Here is a 22,030-nt window from a genome sequence, read left to right as displayed (position 1 = left end):
CATGTGGAAATATAAGAAGTTAAAATGTAACATGTTAAAATGTAACGTGTTAAAATGTAACATTTTAAAATGTAACATGCTTAAATGTAATGGTTAAAATGTAACGTATTAAAATGTAACATGTAAAAATGTAACATGTAAAATTGTAACCTTTTAAAATGTAACATGCTTAAAGGTAACTTGTTAAAATGTAACATATTAAAAACGTTATGAGTACTGGTATGAGTAAAATCTTTTTATGTCAGCTTGGTGGTTGAGTGATTATAGTACTGCTGTATTCAGAAGGTAGCTAGTTTGATTCTATGTTACTTTGTTTGTATTACCCGTCACTAGTTTGGTATTACTAATTTAATTAATCTTTGTCAAAGGTGTACGAGGCTGCTGGGCTGGCCAATGCTGACAGTTTTATCCGACAGTTCCCTGATGGCTACAGTACCATTCTGGGGGAGAGAGGAGTTACCGTGTCTGGGGGCCAGAAACAGAGGATAGCTATCGCCCGCGCTCTACTGAAAATCCCATCCATCCTCATACTAGACGAGGCTACCAGGTCAGTTGCAGGGGAAAGACTTGATCATAAAAAATGTTAAAATGTAACATGTAAATATGTAAAATGTAAAAATGTAGACGACGACGACGACGACGACGACGACGACGACGACGACGACGACGACGACGACGACGACGACGACGACGACGACGACGACGACGACGACGACGACGACGACGACGACGACGACGACGACGACGACGACGACGACGACGACGACGACGACGACGACGACGACGACGACGACGACGACGACGACGACGACGACGACGACGACGACGACGACGACGACGACGACGACGACGACGACGACGACGACGACGACGACGACGACGACGACGACGACGACGACGACGACGACGACGACGACGACGACGACGACGACGACGACGACGACGACGACGACGACGACGACGACGACGACGACGACGACGACGACGACGACGACGACGACGACGACGACGACGACGACGACGACGACGACGACGACGACGACGACGACGACGACGACGACGACGACGACGACGACGACGACGACGACGACGACGACGACGACGACGACGACGACGACGACGACGACGACGACGACGACGACGACAGTTATGAGTACTGGTATGAGTAAAAGTTTTTATGTCAGCTTGGTGGTTGAGTGATTATAGTGCTGCTTTACTCGCCTTGTAATTAGAAGGTAGCTGGTTTGATTCTATGTTACTTTGTTTGTATTACCTGTCACTAGTTTGGTATTACTAATTTAATTAATCTTTGTCACAGGTGTACGAGGCTGCTGGGCTGGCCAATGCTGACAGTTTTATCCGACAGTTCCCTGATGGCTACAGTACAATTCTGGGGGAGAGAGGAGTTACCGTGTCTGGGGGCCAGAAACAGAGGATAGCTATCGCCCGCGCTCTACTGAAAATCCCATCCATCCTCATACTAGACGAGGCTACCAGGTCAGTTGCAAGGGAATGACTTGATCGTAAAACATGTTAAAATGTAACATGTAAAAATGTAACATGTGGAAATATAAGAAGTTAAAATGTAACATGTTAAAATGTAACGTGTTAAAATGTAACATTTAAAAATGTAACATGCTTATATTAAAATGTAACATGTAAAAATGTAACATGTAAAATTGTAACCTTTTAAAATGTAACATGCTTAAAGGTAACTTGTTAAAATGTAACACATTAAAAACGTTATGAGTACTGGTATGAGTAAAAGTTTTTATGTCAGCTTGGTGGTTGAGTGATTATAGTACTGCTTTACTCGCCTTGTAATTAGAAGGTAGCTGGTTTGATTCTATGTTACTTTGTTTGTATTACCTGTCACTAGTTTGGTATTACTAATTTAATTAATCTTTGTCACAGGTGTACGAGGCTGCTGGGCTGGCCAATGCTGACAGTTTTATCCGACAGTTCCCTGATGGCTACAGTACCATTCTGGGGGAGAGAGGAGTTACCGTGTCTGGGGGCCAGAAACAGAGGATAGCTATCGCCCGCGCTCTACTGAAAATCCCATCCATCCTCATACTAGACGAGGCTACCAGGTCAGTTGCAAGGGAATGACTTGATCGTAAAACATGTTAAAATGTAACATGTAAAAATGTAACATGTGGAAATATAAGAAGTTAAAATGTAACATGTTAAAATGTAACGTGTTAAAATGTAACATTTTAAAATGTAACATGCTTATATTAAAATGTAACATGTAAAAATGTAACATGTAAAATTGTAACCTTTTAAAATGTAACATGCTTAAAGGTAACTTGTTAAAATGTAACACATTAAAAACGTTATGAGTACTGGTATGAGTAAAAGTTTTTATGTCAGCTTGGTGGTTGAGTGATTATAGTACTGCTTTACTTGCCTTGTAATTAGAAGGTAGCTGGTTTGATTCTATGTTACTTTGTTTGTATTACCTGTCACTAGTTTGGTATTACTAATTTAATTAATCTTTGTCACAGGTGTACGAGGCTGCTGGGCTGGCCAATGCTGACAGTTTTATCCGACAGTTCCCTGATGGCTACAGTACCATTCTGGGGGAGAGAGGAGTTACCGTGTCTGGGGGCCAGAAACAGAGGATAGCTATCGCCCGCGCTCTACTGAAAATCCCATCCATCCTCATACTAGACGAGGCTACCAGGTCAGTTGCAAGGGAATGACTTGATCGTAAAACATGTTAAAATGTAACATGTAAAAATGTAACATGTGGAAATATAAGAAGTTAAAATGTAACATGTTAAAATGTAACGTGTTAAAATGTAACATTTTAAAATGTAACATGCTTAAATGTAATGGTTAAAATGTAACGTATTAAAATGTAACATGTAAAAATGTAACATGTAAAATTGTAACCTTTTAAAATGTAACATGCTTAAAGGTAACTTGTTAAAATGTAACATATTAAAAACGTTATGAGTACTGGTATGAGTAAAATCTTTTTATGTCAGCTTGGTGGTTGAGTGATTATAGTACTGCTGTATTCAGAAGGTAGCTAGTTTGATTCTATGTTACTTTGTTTGTATTACCCGTCACTAGTTTGGTATTACTAATTTAATTAATCTTCGTCAAAGGTGTACGAGGCTGCTGGGCTGGCCAATGCTGACAGTTTTATCCGACAGTTCCCTGATGGCTACAGTACCATTCTGGGGGAGAGAGGAGTTACCGTGTCTGGGGGCCAGAAACAGAGGATAGCTATCGCCCGCGCTCTACTGAAAATCCCATCCATCCTCATACTAGACGAGGCTACCAGGTCAGTTGCAGGGGAAAGACTTGATCATAAAAAATGTTAAAATGTAACATGTAAATATGTAAAATGTAAAAATGTAGACGACGACGACGACGACGACGACGACGACGACGACGACGACGACGACGACGACGACGACGACGACGACGACGACGACGACGACGACGACGACGACGACGACGACGACGACGACGACGACGACGACGACGACGACGACGACGACGACGACGACGACGACGACGACGACGACGACGACGACGACGACGACGACGACGACGACGACGACGACGACGACGACGACGACGACGACGACGACGACGACGACGACGACGACGACGACGACGACGACGACGACGACGACGACGACGACGACGACGACGACGACGACGACGACGACGACGACGACGACGACGACGACGACGACGACGACGACGACGACGACGACGACGACGACGACGACGACGACGACGACGACGACGACGACGACGACGACGACGACGACGACGACGACGACGACGACGACGACGACGACGACGACGACGACGACGACGACGACGACGACGACGACGACGACGACGACGACGACGACGACGACGACGACGACGACGACGACGACGACGACGACGACGACGACGACGACGACGACAGTTATGAGTACTGGTATGAGTAAAAGTTTTTATGTCAGCTTGGTGGTTGAGTGATTATAGTGCTGCTTTACTCGCCTTGTAATTAGAAGGTAGCTGGTTTGATTCTATGTTACTTTGTTTGTATTACCTGTCACTAGTTTGGTATTACTAATTTAATTAATCTTTGTCACAGGTGTACGAGGCTGCTGGGCTGGCCAATGCTGACAGTTTTATCCGACAGTTCCCTGATGGCTACAGTACAATTCTGGGGGAGAGAGGAGTTACCGTGTCTGGGGGCCAGAAACAGAGGATAGCTATCGCCCGCGCTCTACTGAAAATCCCATCCATCCTCATACTAGACGAGGCTACCAGGTCAGTTGCAAGGGAATGACTTGATCGTAAAACATGTTAAAATGTAACATGTAAAAATGTAACATGTGGAAATATAAGAAGTTAAAATGTAACATGTTAAAATGTAACGTGTTAAAATGTAACATTTTAAAATGTAACATGCTTATATTAAAATGTAACATGTAAAAATGTAACATGTAAAATTGTAACCTTTTAAAATGTAACATGCTTAAAGGTAACTTGTTAAAATGTAACACATTAAAAACGTTATGAGTACTGGTATGAGTAAAAGTTTTTATGTCAGCTTGGTGGTTGAGTGATTATAGTACTGCTTTACTCGCCTTGTAATTAGAAGGTAGCTGGTTTGATTCTATGTTACTTTGTTTGTATTACCTGTCACTAGTTTGGTATTACTAATTTAATTAATCTTTGTCACAGGTGTACGAGGCTGCTGGGCTGGCCAATGCTGACAGTTTTATCCGACAGTTCCCTGATGGCTACAGTACAATTCTGGGGGAGAGAGGAGTTACCGTGTCTGGGGGCCAGAAACAGAGGATAGCTATCGCCCGCGCTCTACTGAAAATCCCATCCATCCTCATACTAGACGAGGCTACCAGGTCAGTTGCAAGGGAATGACTTGATCGTAAAACATGTTAAAATGTAACATGTAAAAATGTAACATGTGGAAATATAAGAAGTTAAAATGTAACATGTTAAAATGTAACGTGTTAAAATGTAACATTTTAAAATGTAACATGCTTATATTAAAATGTAACATGTAAAAATGTAACATGTAAAATTGTAACCTTTTAAAATGTAACATGCTTAAAGGTAACTTGTTAAAATGTAACACATTAAAAACGTTATGAGTACTGGTATGAGTAAAAGTTTTTATGTCAGCTTGGTGGTTGAGTGATTATAGTACTGCTTTACTCGCCTTGTAATTAGAAGGTAGCTGGTTTGATTCTATGTTACTTTGTTTGTATTACCTGTCACTAGTTTGGTATTACTAATTTAATTAATCTTTGTCACAGGTGTACGAGGCTGCTGGGCTGGCCAATGCTGACAGTTTTATCCGACAGTTCCCTGATGGCTACAGAACCATTCTGGGGGAGAGAGGAGTTACCGTGTCTGGGGGCCAGAAACAGAGGATAGCTATCGCCCGCGCTCTACTGAAAATCCCATCCATCCTCATACTAGACGAGGCTACCAGGTCAGTTGCAAGGGAATGACTTGATCGTAAAACATGTTAAAATGTAACATGTAAAAATGTAACATGTGGAAATAAAAGAAGTTAAAATGTAACATGTTAAAATGTAACGTGTTAAAATGTAACATTTTAAAATGTAACATGCTTAACTGTAATGGTTAAAATGTAACGTATTAAAATGTAACATGTAAAAATGTAACATGTAAAATTGTAACCTTTTAAAATGTAACATGCTTAAAGGTAACTTGTTAAAATGTAACATATTAAAAACGTTATGAGTACTGGTATGAGTAAAATCTTTTTATGTCAGCTTGGTGGTTGAGTGATTATAGTACTGCTGTATTCAGAAGGTAGCTAGTTTGATTCTATGTTACTTTGTTTGTATTACCCGTCACTAGTTTGGTATTACTAATTTAATTAATCTTTGTCAAAGGTGTACGAGGCTGCTGGGCTGGCCAATGCTGACAGTTTTATCCGACAGTTCCCTGATGGCTACAGTACCATTCTGGGGGAGAGAGGAGTTACCGTGTCTGGGGGCCAGAAACAGAGGATAGCTATCGCCCGCGCTCTACTGAAAATCCCATCCATCCTCATACTAGACGAGGCTACCAGGTCAGTTGCAGGGGAAAGACTTGATCATAAAAAATGTTAAAATGTAACATGTAAATATGTAAAATGTAAAAATGTAGACGACGACGACGACGACGACGACGACGACGACGACGACGACGACGACGACGACGACGACGACGACGACGACGACGACGACGACGACGACGACGACGACGACGACGACGACGACGACGACGACGACGACGACGACGACGACGACGACGACGACGACGACGACGACGACGACGACGACGACGACGACGACGACGACGACGACGACGACGACGACGACGACGACGACGACGACGACGACGACGACGACGACGACGACGACGACGACGACGACGACGACGACGACGACGACGACGACGACGACGACGACGACGACGACGACGACGACGACGACGACGACGACGACGACGACGACGACGACGACGACGACGACGACGACGACGACGACGACGACGACGACGACGACGACGACGACGACGACGACGACGACGACGACGACGACGACGACGACAGTTATGAGTACTGGTATGAGTAAAAGTTTTTATGTCAGCTTGGTGGTTGAGTGATTATAGTGCTGCTTTACTCGCCTTGTAATTAGAAGGTAGCTGGTTTGATTCTATGTTACTTTGTTTGTATTACCTGTCACTAGTTTGGTATTACTAATTTAATTAATCTTTGTCACAGGTGTACGAGGCTGCTGGGCTGGCCAATGCTGACAGTTTTATCCGACAGTTCCCTGATGGCTACAGTACAATTCTGGGGGAGAGAGGAGTTACCGTGTCTGGGGGCCAGAAACAGAGGATAGCTATCGCCCGCGCTCTACTGAAAATCCCATCCATCCTCATACTAGACGAGGCTACCAGGTCAGTTGCAAGGGAATGACTTGATCGTAAAACATGTTAAAATGTAACATGTAAAAATGTAACATGTGGAAATATAAGAAGTTAAAATGTAACATGTTAAAATGTAACGTGTTAAAATGTAACATTTTAAAATGTAACATGCTTATATTAAAATGTAACATGTAAAAATGTAACATGTAAAATTGTAACCTTTTAAAATGTAACATGCTTAAAGGTAACTTGTTAAAATGTAACACATTAAAAACGTTATGAGTACTGGTATGAGTAAAAGTTTTTATGTCAGCTTGGTGGTTGAGTGATTATAGTACTGCTTTACTCGCCTTGTAATTAGAAGGTAGCTGGTTTGATTCTATGTTACTTTGTTTGTATTACCTGTCACTAGTTTGGTATTACTAATTTAATTAATCTTTGTCACAGGTGTACGAGGCTGCTGGGCTGGCCAATGCTGACAGTTTTATCCGACAGTTCCCTGATGGCTACAGTACCATTCTGGGGGAGAGAGGAGTTACCGTGTCTGGGGGCCAGAAACAGAGGATAGCTATCGCCCGCGCTCTACTGAAAATCCCATCCATCCTCATACTAGACGAGGCTACCAGGTCAGTTGCAAGGGAATGACTTGATCGTAAAACATGTTAAAATGTAACATGTAAAAATGTAACATGTGGAAATATAAGAAGTTAAAATGTAACATGTTAAAATGTAACGTGTTAAAATGTAACATTTTAAAATGTAACATGCTTATATTAAAATGTAACATGTAAAAATGTAACATGTAAAATTGTAACCTTTTAAAATGTAACATGCTTAAAGGTAACTTGTTAAAATGTAACACATTAAAAACGTTATGAGTACTGGTATGAGTAAAAGTTTTTATGTCAGCTTGGTGGTTGAGTGATTATAGTACTGCTTTACTTGCCTTGTAATTAGAAGGTAGCTGGTTTGATTCTATGTTACTTTGTTTGTATTACCTGTCACTAGTTTGGTATTACTAATTTAATTAATCTTTGTCACAGGTGTACGAGGCTGCTGGGCTGTTACTTGTTACCGTGTCTGGGGGCCAGAAACAGAGGATAGCTATCGCCCGCGCTCTACTGAAAATCCCATCCATCCTCATACTAGACGAGGCTACCAGGTCAGTTGCAGGGGAAAGACTTGATCATAAAAAATGTTAAAATGTAACATGTGCCGATTTTCAAATCAAAAGATTTAAAATCCGCGACAGGCAATGGACAAGTCAGTCAAACATGACGTAACGCGGAAGGATACGAAGACCGGGGAACCGCGTCGTCTGCAAAGCGTCTCGTCGTCCTCGTCACTCGTGGCTCAGTACTCGCGTAGTCAACATGTGAAGTCGCGTTTTGTCGCTGGTGTAGGACGAATTTATTAATATCTTAATTCGTAGCTCGGAAATTAGCGTTCGGGCGGAAATTGTACGTGCATCAAACGATCGCAATTGTCAAAATTTCGCCGAATTGCATTTGGGGGTGTGTTTTATTAGTATTAAGTCGAGACAGTTGAGATGCCGGATTGATTGTTCGCGTTCGTGATGAAAATTCGTACATGCATCATATCGATAGCAAATGTCAGTTTCTAGCGAATAGCGGGTCGTCGTGAAGGTATTTTCAATTGAATCATTAAACGCCAGCTCGAAAAAACAAGAATTAATAAGTCCTACACCAGAAAAAAACCGTGTCGTGATGTTCCGCTCGGTCAGACAAAAAGTCACAAATTACCACGAGTCAGTTTTTAAATGTTCGGTACGCGTGAATCTTCGTCGGAATGAATGTGTATGTGTCGACATGTGTACGTAAGTAAATGTTTGTGTTATTTGTGTTTTAGTATTAAAATAGTCTTGCCAATCTGCCACATTTTTTCACATGTACCACTCGTTTTACAAGTTATGAATCATGTTTTGTTTGGTCTGAGATTTTCATGTTTCATTTGGTCTACTTAGAGCACATGGTCACGATTCAGGATAAAATGTTTTATTAAATTTGGTCATGTCATACAAAGAATTTAAGTTATAATAGTGAACCTAGTCAAATGAAAATTATTTATTAAATTGAATTGAAATGGTATATTAATTTAAAGAGCAATGTTTGTCTGTGATATTATTATTTTTGTATTCTATGTAAAGTCAGATTCTATCATCATCAGTATTATTATTTAAAACGTTTGTATTTCATGTGTAGAATAATTTCTGAACAGTATTACATTTTTTAATAGTGAGAGTTTGATTGTGTAACGTAAATGGGGGTAACAGAGTGCTCGGTCGAAGGCTAGGGTTGATAAAGGGTCATGAGGATAGACTCCCATTAAATTCATAAATATTAAATACTAAATAAAAAAATTATCAAATAATCGACTCAGCAGTCGATTGGCCCCGTTGCACTGAACAGCAAGGAGTGATGTAGATCACAAACCTACATAATAGTCCCTGTTTGATTAAATTGTAAACTGGCCAGTTTGATCGTTACGAACATCTTTGGGGAGTCTGGTGATCCAAAACAAATAAATAAAATCATCAAGGCTAGGTTTTCCCGAGACTTTGCAGTTTTAAAAATGAACAAACCGCCAATTTGAACATTCAATCTTACAATCAACTCTCTCACTCTCTCTTTCAAAATATTGTTAAATTGTGCACAAAAAAGGTTATTACATTGTTTATATTTGTTACTTGTATCACAGCTCAATTCAACTCATTATACAGTATTTTTACAAATCACCATCTTTTCATTATCCTGTGTTTCAGCTGTTAGTAGCATTAGTATAAAAACTGGTAAAGTAAAGAGGTAAATGGCTTAACTGAAAGAGGTATACAAAGTATTCACAATGGGTGTTGATGATCACATTTTGTAAATATATTTTGACAGTGCAATTTTCATAAGCTCAGTTCATAATATTTAATATTAAATTGGTGAATTCATGAGAAATCGGCTTAACCGAATCCAGTATATATAAACATCTTGAAGTCATATTTTGATAAATATTTCCTGAACAAACAGTTTCACAAATATTTTCAATCAATATTTCAATATTATTATTTGCACTTTTACAGTTTTACAGAGTATCAATTCATATCACAATTTTTCATCAGAACAGCACATTTTAATTCATGGAGTGATCAAATAGACACATCTATTAGTTTTAAGAAGTGTTAGAATTAAGCTGAAGAAGGTGTGAAGGAGGACAACATATCAGACCTCTCACGGTCCATAAATCGGATTTCTGGGATACACAATTATCAGGGCTCAATACAACATCTTACTTCCACTGCCGGCTCTGTGATTGGTCCTCAGTTGTCTGATCAACTAAATTAAATTCATTGAAACCCCACCAGGGGGCAACTTTTTGTTGTACTCACACCTATATGGAATAGCCAAATTGCATTACATAAAGGTGTGAGGCGATTTTAGTGATGGAATGATCAATTAATGTATAGAGTATATTTTGAATATAAGTGAAGAATTTTCTATTTTTTCTTTACAGTACCACATACAATATGTTTACTAGTGTGAACTACGCTGTAGGCTTCACATTGAATGTGTTGCCCATGTTTATTAAATTAACCTAAAACAGAGTTGTTTTGTTACAGAGTCATTGATTGAGGTGCTGGTGAACTGATTGAAGACTTAAAAATGTTTTGTCATTAGTGTGAGGTGTGATAGTACGGACTGTTGTGATAAATTACTACTGTTTATGATTTACTTTATATGTTTTAAAATAAATGTTCTACATAAACTATTAAAATTGAATGATCATTTACAATGCCACTATTTCCAGCTGTAATAATTTTTTTTATACTTCTTTTAATTATTTTTTACTTTGTTTCTAAACATAAGTTCTGATGTAGTCAATATTTGCATAATATGCACTTTCAAAAATATAAAATAGTAAACACAACAGCTTTTTATATACCATTGTTATTATTTATTGGCGTTTTTGTATTGCAATAAGAATAAGAATAAGAATAAGAAAGTTTATTGCCATTGACCAAGTTGTACATCGTTAAGTTGCATGCGTAGTTGCAGATGCATTGGTCTGTTTAAATGTATAAAGGAACTAAAATAAAATCTGAAAATTCCAGACTAACATAAAGATTATTCAAACAAAGGAGGTTGAAGTATGTAAACAATACCAAAAACTCTTAAGTTATTTTGAATTTGGTAAGTTTAATTTGATACCAAATATCGTTGACCTTATTTCCTATATTTTCTCTGGATGGTATTTCAATTTATTTTATAGTTGCAATGATTCTGCTCCACTCAAATTCCAGGGCATGGACTGCAATCAATATCTGCCAACATCAAATTCGAGAAAATCTAAAAATTTGTTAACTCACTTGTATATACCGTATAACATTTAAATACCACAACATGAAAAATAATAGGATTTCCTGGAATTTTTCTAAAATGTTTGAGATCATTCTCAACATCCCAGGCAATTTCCTTGAATATACTTGGATCATTCATAAAAAATATTCAAAGAAAATTTTTATATTGCCTAGAAATCTGAAGAACATTCTCAGAATATTCTGGAAAAGTACTCTGAAATATTCATGGTATCTGAACATATTAAGTTTAAATTATTAATTTTGTCAAATATCACAAAATAACTTGAAAAATACAAAAAACAATGTTTTTAGGGTAAAAAATGGGAAAACTCAATTTTTAGTCCATTCCCATAGTTAGTATTAAAGTACCGAATAGGTACTTAAAATGCAACGGATGATGGGGGTGACAGAGATGACTGACTCAAGTCGTCAATCGTCATGGAACGGAGGTAGCTAACAGCAGAACAGAACTGAAACTGAACTGAACTAGTAAGTTATGACTCCTGAGTCGACTCGTTGAAGACCAAATACAACTGAATTGATTCTTTCTGGCGCATGCGCAGTAGGCTAGTCCAATTCCTGCCCTGAAACGCTCGCCTTTACTTGACGTCCTACACTCATTCGAATGAAAATATCGATCGATATATCGATTGCTTCATTCGATATATCGTTTGGTTAGTTAGGTAAGGTTAACCTAACCTAACTAACCAAACGATATATCGAATGAAACAATCGAACTAAAATATCGAATCGAAAAAAACAATCGAATGAGTGTAGGACGTCAAGTAAAGTGCAGCCCTTCGAAGTACACAATACATCATAATACATAAAAGCATAAAATATTATATCCTTTCATTCATCGTTCTTCGAGAAAAGGAATTTTACAATTCAGGAAAAATCTGTTTTTTATTTATGATTATAAATCTAAGAATCCATATATTAATTTGAAACTGTTTTTCTTTGTCACAGCTATTTTGAAAGAACGGCTGGTTGTTAAATTTGTATTCTTATATTATTGTCAGATTCAATCTCCCTACCTCAGGCGATTGAACGAACGAGTCCTACCTTACTGACCATCTTACTCATCCTTCACTCTTCACTCATATTTGGGTTGAAATACGCACCTATAGGTGGCGTCCCCATCAATGATTGATATTTTAATGAATGCTTCTTGGCACGTCCGAAGATAAGCGTCGGATCTCCATCGGTCCATCACCACTTCTGTGGCTGCACAGCCACTATTTCTTAGTCTAGGTCACCTTGTTCTTCTAGACCTCTTTGCTCAGAATGGAGAAGGCCACACGGCTAAGGCTGTCTGTAGTGTTATAACCAAGCAATCAAGTTATAAAGTACAAATCATGAAACATGAACGTAAAAATACATTCTCTTAAATTTACGCTCTGCGTTGCCAGCGTAAAGTTAGTAGTCTATACGAAAAAAGCCAGATTCCAGAAAACTTTTATTATGCCTCCCATATGGTCCTTTCTTTGATTATACATATATATAATCAATGACCTAATTTGATTAGAACTACTCTTTTCCTATTTCGTTTTGTTTATTAATATCATATGTGAATGTGACAATAATTTAGTAAATACGTAACGTGTCAGCGTTTTCTTTCTGCTGCCAGCCATTGCCAATATTGCCATTATTTGTTGTTGGCAAAACATTCCAAGAGTAAACAAACTTGGAACACATAACTTAGTGTAAATGTTTGCTCCTTTAAGTGTTGTGTTATAAAGTAAATGACGTAGGCCTAAAATATATTTTATCGAGGCTAAAATAGCAAATTTACTTATATCTAAGTTTTAACACACGCGACTTGGTTTCCACGAAAGAGTGCACTCCTGATTCCTAGGCTTTCTCAATGCTTAACCTTAACATTATCATAAATTATCTACTTAACCATTAATGTTTGCTTTTTTATAAGACTGTCGTGAACAAATTATCAATGAATACCAAAAGAAAATTCGACAACAGAAACTCAAGTGGGAGGAATTACAACAATTTCAACGTTAAAACAAATAGCAACTATTTAACCTTAAATGATGATGACAATACTGTTCAATGTAAACGAACTGAAATTATTCGAGATGGAAGAAAATTTCCAGTTTTCCAAAAACCATCAGTGATTGGTGTCTTCAGTGTTGATACAAACAGAAAGTTTCTTCCTAATGAAAGTCAACTTAAGTACTTGTTTTGGTGCAAGTCTCCTCAAGGAGGTCTTGCCAGCAAAGTAAATTTTAATTTAAATGAAGGTATTGAAAAATGTGTTCGTAAAGATGAGTTGCTTAACGAGAAACTAGATCATATATTTACCTGGATACAAGCAGAAGGGAATCAAAAAGAAGAATTTCAAGTAAGTTATGAGACAGTCACAGATGTGAAAAATCTCAAAAAATCAATCTTACTTAGGCCTAGGCCCATTATAGGTCGGCCGCTTAGAAAACGGCCTGCGCAAAGTTTTTAGCGCATGTAGGGGAGGTAACGGCGAGGGAGGGTATGTTCCCCCTCGCTGCCAATGGCCGTTTTCACACTACACGACACGACACCGGAACGGCGCTGCCCCGGTGTTGTGGGAGTTGGAATCCTGTGTTACCAAATGAAACAGCGTACACAATGATATAATAACATTTCATGATCCTCAAATATTGATGCGATTTAGGCTATACAATATTTTTGCAGGACCTATTTTTCTCAAGTTATGAAGAACGTACTGGTAATTGTTTATATTTTGATCAGCTGTATAATTTAATTGCTGTTAATATTCAAGCTGCAATTCAAAGAAGGTTGGGGGTGGCAGCAGCAGAGTGGGGTAAGAGCCATAGTCTGTCTCACTCTCACATCTTGGTATCTCTCTCTCACACTAATGCTACGAGGACGCTTTCTAACCGGCCGACCCATAGTTTTTCTTACATTCAAAGAAGTGACACATAACTACAGAGTAGTAACTTAGCTTGTAACTAAAGTAGGCCTATTAACTTACTTTTTTGTCTATATGGAAGGCAGTAGCTCCCAACCATGATGTACAGCCATAACTTAACTTAAAACCAGACCAGTCAGTCGGGATCAAAGTTAATGTGCAATGATAGGATATAGTAGGGGCCTATGTAATTTCTCCGAATTTCTGTTATGGGGGCATTTCCATATCTGCTGGCACAAACGAACGAATGAAAATATCGATCGATATATCAAACTAAACAACTAACAAAGCGTGCATGGATAAGTCTTTAAAAAGTAAACTTAATTAAACTTGGTTGCACAAAAATGGGGGAAACATTATCACCCCAAAAACTAACTTAACCCTTCACGGACGGGTGACGGATATATCCGCCTAAGTCTTTGGCGTTAAAGGACGGGTGGCGGATATATCCGCTTATGGTTTTTGATGTTCCGGACGGGAAGCGGATATATCCGCCTTCTCTTTAGACAGGCAGGTGCATGAGCAGTAACCAGATATTTCGCGGTACCAAGGCGCCACTTTCCTGCTCTCTGCATGGCTGCACTCCCCCCTCTCTCCCACGCCTACCCCTCTCCCGCGCGCCACCCCCTCTCTCGCGCACCACCCACCTCTCCTACGCTGCCCCCCTCGACGTTTCGTGCTCAACACTGCGTCTTTATTTATTGTTTACATACCTATTGTTCTTAATTTATTGCCTAACGTCATGGTCATATCTTCTGTGAGGTATCAAATTTTAAGGGGGGTAAAAAAACGTATTGCTAGTCAACAAACACCATAACTTACCCGATTTTTATCCACAACATCCTAATCCTAGGCCTATGTGTTGGCCCTAGCTTGGGCTATGGGCCAAAGAACGTAGGCCTACTTTTGATAACAGTGAAGTACACGAACACACCCACAACTACATATTTATTCATAATAGCACTCCGTTTCACATAATAAAGTTAAAACGACCGATTTTACGAATATTTAACGCCGATGACAACATCACTTAACCTCGAAATGGTGTTTGTTGACCAACGACAGACGACAACTAGACCGGCTCAACAGGCGAATCCCCGATCAGCTGTTGGCTAGTTTCCGAAATCGCCACTGCAGCGCTTGAGCCGCGGCCGAGGAAATCGGGATTTGAGCCGGACAAGGATTATTCGCTCTGACGACTGTACGATATTATTACGAAGGTTAGCTACTATATTAGTTAGGCCCCTTTTTACGTTTTACGTTGTTTCTGTTTTACCTTACGCATACTTAACTTATTATACCTTTACGTTTTCTTAATATTCCGTTTCGAATTATCTAAATTTAATATCTTAACTTGAGTCTTGACCCGCCAGTTCCTGCCTGCCAGTGACTAGCGGTGGCTATCGTTTATTTAATTACCATTAATTAGTTTCGAAATTACGATTTCTCCGTTCGCTTAACAAATAATTATCACGTCTAAAATTATATCGTTTTCACCGTTTTAATACCCCGAGACTTGTCGTCTATGTTCTAAACCCCGTCTTTGGCGGGTGAAAGAATCAAGTCTTGGGAGCAGCTGATTTGAACAATCAAACAGCTACGAATATTAATATTAAATCTATTTTAAACAACATCACGATAAATTCTCCGTCCAATTATATTAATTAGGCCCCGACGACTCTGTAGGAATTGTTTTGCCTTTTATTCGATATTAGATCAATTACCAACGTCTTCAACTAATTAGTTTAAAGTTCATTACGAGTATTTAAATCACATTGGCTTAAGATTGAATACTCGTCGGCCCTACAGAGTCATTCTAAAAGTTAGGCAAAATTCTCCGAAACACTTTTACGAAGGCTGGGATGATATAGCTCCAACTGGGCGTCTTCAGGATTCCTGAGCGCTTCTAGAGCTCTGAGCCTTCGATAAAATTTAAATAAATTGATCAGTCAAAGCCGTGACAACTTCGTATCGACCCCTGGATTTTTCTCGGCTCCTTCTGAGCACTCCGGGGAAGAAATTTGAGTGTGGCCGGTTCTAGGGGTAGGCCTAGCCTGACTTGGTGAATACTAGTTTATTCCCCCCCCTAGAATTTTGCGTCACACTTCAAAGACGGGTGGCGGATATATCCCCTGCTTTTCTACTCATCCCCGGACGGGTAGCGGATATTACCGCATTTTGACAGTATCAAGTATTCCATTGTGTTTATTTTATGTAGGCCTACGGTAAACTTGTACCTATAACAAAACACAAATAAGGAAAATTAATCTTTATTTTTTCCCGTTCTATGTCACAATTTTGCCCGTCCGGTAAGGGTTAAGTTACATCTTATGACTTTTTCAATGATAGGCTACCTAGTTGTATTTTTACGAATAAAGATTTCTTCTTATTATTAAATTAATAAGTTTTAAGGTGTACAACCTTTTACTAATAACTCTCACGAGGAGCCGAATTTAGGCCTAATTTGTATGTTTTTTTTCAGACAGCTGATTTTGTGTGTTTCCGAGGTCTTCTGACCACTATTATGTGTACACCTTACGAGCAGCAAGAAGGCTGGATTATTTGTGCTACGAGATTGAAAAATACAAACTTTTTATGTGCCTTTGACACTGAAAAGAGGAAGAGAGAGAAAGAAAATGTTTCGGACAGACTAAAACAATTTCAGTCTTGGGGTTACAAGTTCGAACAGTTTATGTTGGCTGGTATGTTACGTTTGGTTATTAAGTCTGTACGGGGCTTAGGTCAGCACAAGACAATAATTATGAGGCTAAAAAATTGCCTAAGATAAAAAAAATATAAGTTAACTTTGGTTTAAGAAAATCTATGCTAAAAAAATATAACAAATCCAACCTACGTGAAAGTTTATTGTTTTAAATCCTCAACATTCTTTAATGACCTTCACAAACAAGAAAATTAATTAAGAACCAAACAAATTTTTGTTAGGCCTAGACACAAATTGAAATTTTACTAGGTTCAGGTATTCCAGCACTAAATAATTAAAGTTAAAAAATAAATTAGGTGGATAGTGACTTTAAAAAATTAAATGTAATATAATACTTTTTAAAAGAGTCTTTTAAACCCAAAGGCTTAGTCTAGGCCTACAAAATCTAAGTACTGGTGCTACAGTGAAGCTAACAAATTTTGTTAATTAGTACTGCCCAGGATTGGTACTAATAACAATCAAATAACTTCTTGATTCATAATAAGTTACATGATATTTTATTTAGATACAATTTTGGTGAAAGTAATAATTTATCACATTACCGGTATTAATAAAAATGATACTGTAAATAGTTATGAAATCACTCGATCGATCCTAAGGCCCCGTCCTAGCTGGGCGGCAAGATTGACGGGTACAAACACATGATAAGTAATGGGAGTGTCCTAGCTGAGCAGCGAGAGTGACGTTGTGCCCGTTGGTTACGCTACAAGCGTGTCAAGATACAAATGCAGTATGTTTGTATTTGGTAGCGCTACCCCGGCGACGCAACGGATTGCCATCCACCACAGCTGCCTCAGTTCATGGCGCGTCGCCCTGTCTCGCCGCATATTTTGCCACCTACAGCAGAGACAGTCAGTAACTTTTGCTGCCCAGCTATGACTGGGCGTAAGCTAGTCGGTCATAGGTGAACTCAAACCGTACTCAAATGTAAGTAAAGTGGTGCTCTTTTCTGCAGAAGAACCTGGTCAAGAACCAGACACGTCACAGCCAGTGTTGGAGACTGAAGAGTTGTGCTGCATTTTCCGAAGCAAGTTGAGCGGCAACAGTTTAGTGTACGCTGCGGAGATGGACGGCGTGTGCAGTGATGAGCCTGTGGACGCAGCAGGGCTCAGGAGCATGAAGGCACCGTTTATAGAACTCAAGACCAGTCGTCACATTGAGACTCAGCGTCAGGACACAAGCTTCAAGCGGTATGATTTACCTAGATTTTAAGAGCTGAAGTAAACTCGTAAATAAAACCTGCCATCAATGTTAAATTAGAATATATTCAAACAAGGATAGTTTACTACTTAAAATAAAACTACATACATTTTTGTTGGGACATTTGAATATTGACTATGGAAGAAATTACATTAACCCATTGACACTAACTTTTTATGGTTTCTATATTAATGTAGGTTATGTGGATTTCACATGTCTAAATAACAACTAAATTAATATGTCAATGTTTAAATGAAATAATATTCCTATTCTCCAACTCTATGCTAGTGTTAAAAGAAGCAAAATTGATTTGGGCAAGCTTCAGTAAACTCACTTCACTTTGTAATCCTAAAAAAGTCAGTAAATTTTTCATGGTTAGTAACATACCCAGCTGTTCTTGATAGTTGGGTTTTAAATAAATAATCACAGATAAATCAAACAGCTGATCTTATTCAGTAACAAAGGTACAGATCATCTCATTACATTTTACACTCACCTTGCCTTCATATTCAGCTTAAATTTTTCACTCAGACGCTCGTCGCTTTTTATGTAACCATAATGATGATAAAATCAACTTCCACCTAAACCAGACACCTTTAATCTAAGTGGCTCAGCAACTAGCTAAGTTGTGCACATACCTTGGACTAATGGGAATCGAAACCGCCAATGTAGAACAACATCAGAGGTATAAGTCAGTGCAACTATAGTTCGGCCGCTTAGAAAGCGACCTCCTCCAGCATTGGTTTAGCATTAGCGCGCAGGTCGTTTTCTAAGCGGCCGAACTATAGTTGGTTATTTAGTCTCCAGTTACTGTTGGTTGGATGGTAGAGTTCTGCTTATGTCTGAATGCAACACTAGCGTTTGTGTTATGTGAGATCTATTGAATTAAACCTCAGCTACTTATTAGCTTGTTTACACTGTAAAATGCCTAGACTAGACATACTTGTTACATCAAACTATTTCATAAGTTGTCTGCACTATATTCTGAATAAAATGTTAGCTTTTAAGCAATATAACATGTCTTATGTAATGTCCTCGTGGGTATGAATGAGTTAGAATAAGGACATAACCCCCTCCTGGCTCAAGATGAAAGTTTGGGAAATTAAATGAAGTTGTACAATTAATAGTTATTTGTGCAACTAGTGAGAAAAGTGAGCAATTGACTCACTCGAGAGAAATCCTTACTCACGAGCCGTAGGCGAGTGAGGAATGGTTTCTCGAGTGAGGCAATTGTACTTTGAACTCGAGTTGCACATTATACTTTTCCTACAGTTACCATAAAACAAATAAATTGGTGAAGAAACATAACCTATTTTTGCACAGAAGTGAACTTTTAATTAGGGATGGACGAGATTGGATTTTTAGTTCGAGACGAGACGAGACGAGATTTTTTATTTCTCATAAAATTTTGAGACGAGATCGAGACGGGATTTCCCTTCTCATACACAACGGGAAATGCAAGTTCAACATTTTTACCTGATTTTGTAACATTGTTAGATGACTGTTTAAATACAAAAATAATGATAATAGGCAAGAATATTTACAATCTTTTATTAAAAAACATCAGCATAACATTTTTTTTTTATCACGCCTAACTTATTAAAAATGCCTACGATTAGGAAACATAGTGATATCAGTTAGGATAGAGTTCAACTTATCCTAAAATAAAATAAATCATAAAATAAAATATTAATTTTGATAAAATAGTTACTTGTTTTGCCTTTTTTTTATAGTAATAAAACATTCCTCACACTGCTAACACTTAACAAAACTTCTCAAATGTTATTAAATAATTAAAGTAATATTTACATTTGAAGAATTAATTAAATAAGAACGCCTTCGCAAAGGAAACGCAACTACAACACGCTCCTGTATTGCGGGTATTGCATTGACTTTCTGCAGGCGTTTTTAATTTTTTTTTTCTCGTCTTGATAAAAATCTCGGCCAAAAAGAAATCTCGTCTCGTGTAACGAGATTTAAAATTTCCCGAAATTTCGAGACTTGACCATCCCTACTTTTAATACCTATAACATTCAATGTGAAGTGACAAATACAACAGTAGACCAGCTGATTTACAGCCAGTGCTGCCAACGTATTTCGCGCGCATACGACGTTGAATGCATGTTACGCCCTCACTATTTCGTGCCTTCACGTTGCAAATCTGGAGTGAGACAAAGTAATTAGAGTGAGACAATGTTAACATTGTCTCACTGATGAGCGAATTGGTCACTTTGCTTTCTCAAATTAGTGAGAGAACATGTGCATTGTTAGGTAACTGTAGGAAAATATTTTAATCATAATCAGTTTATTTCAAGAGTATAAATTATCCTTGTTTAACCAAAGGTTTTATCTTTTTTAACACCCGTTTGTTTCGACTAACAGATACAAGTTGCTGAAATGGTGGTGTCAAAGTTTCCTCGTTGGCATTGAGACGATTTACTGCGGTTTCCGAGATGACGATGGCATCGTTTCTACTGTGAAAGAGTACAAAGTGAGGGAGATACCTAAAATGGCCAAGGTTAGTGATTTTTACTTAACTCCCTTTAGGCCTCAGGTACGATGTGTTTTTAAGCATAGTCTATAAGTTACAGCTATCAAACGTTGTTTTAAATTTTATTGTTTGAAGTGATTTTGAACTTCATTTTTATCTTGCAGGGTTTCTGGGACCCTTGTGTCTGTATGAACTTCTGCGCCCAGTTCTTGGACTTTGTGAAGCGATGTATAAACGAAAGTTCAAGACCGAATGCATTGTGGAAATTTGAATGGAATCCTGGCAGTTCTATCACGGGCAAGGAAATCAACGGGCAATCTGAGTTTTCATTTGTGCCTGATTGGTATTTGAAATCAGAGTCATAAAACAGTTAGCATGTAAAGTAAACATTACAAATGATTTAAGAACAATTCACCACAAAGGCTGTGTTCATATCAAGAGCTTGAAGCATCAGAGTATTTTATTTTTTGTTAAGTTTTTGTCAATAAAGACAGTTTTATTTTAAGTAAGTTTTAAGGTTAGGTTGAACATTTGAACAATGTTGTTCCAAAGGAACAAAAAAACTTAATATAAACTGAGACATAATTTTAATAACAAATTTGTTTGGATCAGTTCCTATTTTTCTCTTTGATTCAATGTACGTTATTCATCAGAGATGAATTAGAAAAACATGATTTAGCTTAAATACCCAAGTGTATTCAGTTAAGAAAACACTAAAATACGAAAATTAAGTAACAGCGTGTAGTCTTCATAGACTTTAACCAATAGCAAATATAGCCTACTATTTATATTATGAATGTAAATTAGATGGTTGAGAAAATGTTGGAACTTTACTGCTATAAAATTAGTTATGTACAAATAATTGCTCTAGGAAATATTTTTCACTTCACTTTGGCCCAGATATTTAATATCACAGTATTTAAAAATCAACGTTTCTTTACAGTTCAACTATTCCACAGTATATCTTTGTGCCACTTCAGTAATTTCCAACTTCGAGTAAAACTGGTATAAAGGGTAACCTTATTTAAATTTTAGCACTATATATAAAAAAACATTATCGGATCACAACTTAGTACAAACAGATTTTGTTTTTGTTAATATTTGAAAAGGAGACCATGTATATTTATTTTTAACCATTTGATGTAAGATTGCTTTTAAAAGTGTAGGCTGTAAGCATGATAGACATACATTGCATTGTTTTATAACAATGACCAGTTTTCTGTATTCTTTTGCGGTGCAGGGCTAACCATATTTGTATGGTATGTAATGGTTGAACTAAAAAATTAATAAATTATTTTTATAAAAAACATGATTGTTTTTTTTTACTAGTTGCATTATCTTGCTTCACAACAGAACAAAGACACAGGAGAGGATAATGTTGTTCTTTAAATC

The 22,030-nt window shown here is 38.1% G+C and overlaps 1 protein-coding gene across 1 annotated transcript; it reads left to right on the top strand.

Moving 5' to 3' along the window:
* The first annotated feature begins 12,937 nt into the window (after positions 1-12,937).
* On the top strand, positions 12,938-21,908 carry LOC128997305 (decapping and exoribonuclease protein-like). Its single transcript, XM_054422938.1, has 5 exons — positions 12,938-13,661; positions 16,708-16,927; positions 17,903-18,137; positions 20,530-20,665; positions 20,803-21,908. Exons 1-5 carry the CDS (start codon positions 13,254-13,256, stop codon positions 21,001-21,003), a joined length of 1,200 nt encoding a protein of 399 aa, XP_054278913.1. The 5' UTR covers positions 12,938-13,253; the 3' UTR covers positions 21,004-21,908.
* The last annotated feature ends 122 nt before the right edge of the window (positions 21,909-22,030 follow it).

The sequence above is a fragment of the Macrosteles quadrilineatus genome, unplaced genomic scaffold, assembly GCF_028750875.1.
Source record: "Macrosteles quadrilineatus isolate MER2022 unplaced genomic scaffold, UCM_ALF_1.0 Scaffold_6__1_contigs__length_79288215, whole genome shotgun sequence".
In the NCBI taxonomy this organism is placed as follows: Eukaryota; Metazoa; Arthropoda; class Insecta; order Hemiptera; family Cicadellidae; genus Macrosteles; species Macrosteles quadrilineatus.
The sequence above is the reverse complement of the archived record's forward strand: the minus strand, read 5'-3'. Positions and strand labels throughout refer to the sequence as shown.

What these genes read in the sequence shown, in the direction of transcription:
- LOC128997305 (XM_054422938.1), top strand. Translation starts at nt 13,254, where the DNA reads ATGAATACCAAAAGAAAATTCGACAACAGAAACTCAAGTGGGAGGAAT. An exon ending in CAGGACACAAGCTTCAAGCG is followed by an intron (nt 18,138 to 20,529) that starts GTATGATTTACC and finishes TTCGACTAACAG; the next exon opens with ATACAAGTTGCTGAAATGGT. An exon ending in AGATACCTAAAATGGCCAAG is followed by an intron (nt 20,666 to 20,802) that starts GTTAGTGATTTT and finishes TTTATCTTGCAG; the next exon opens with GGTTTCTGGGACCCTTGTGT.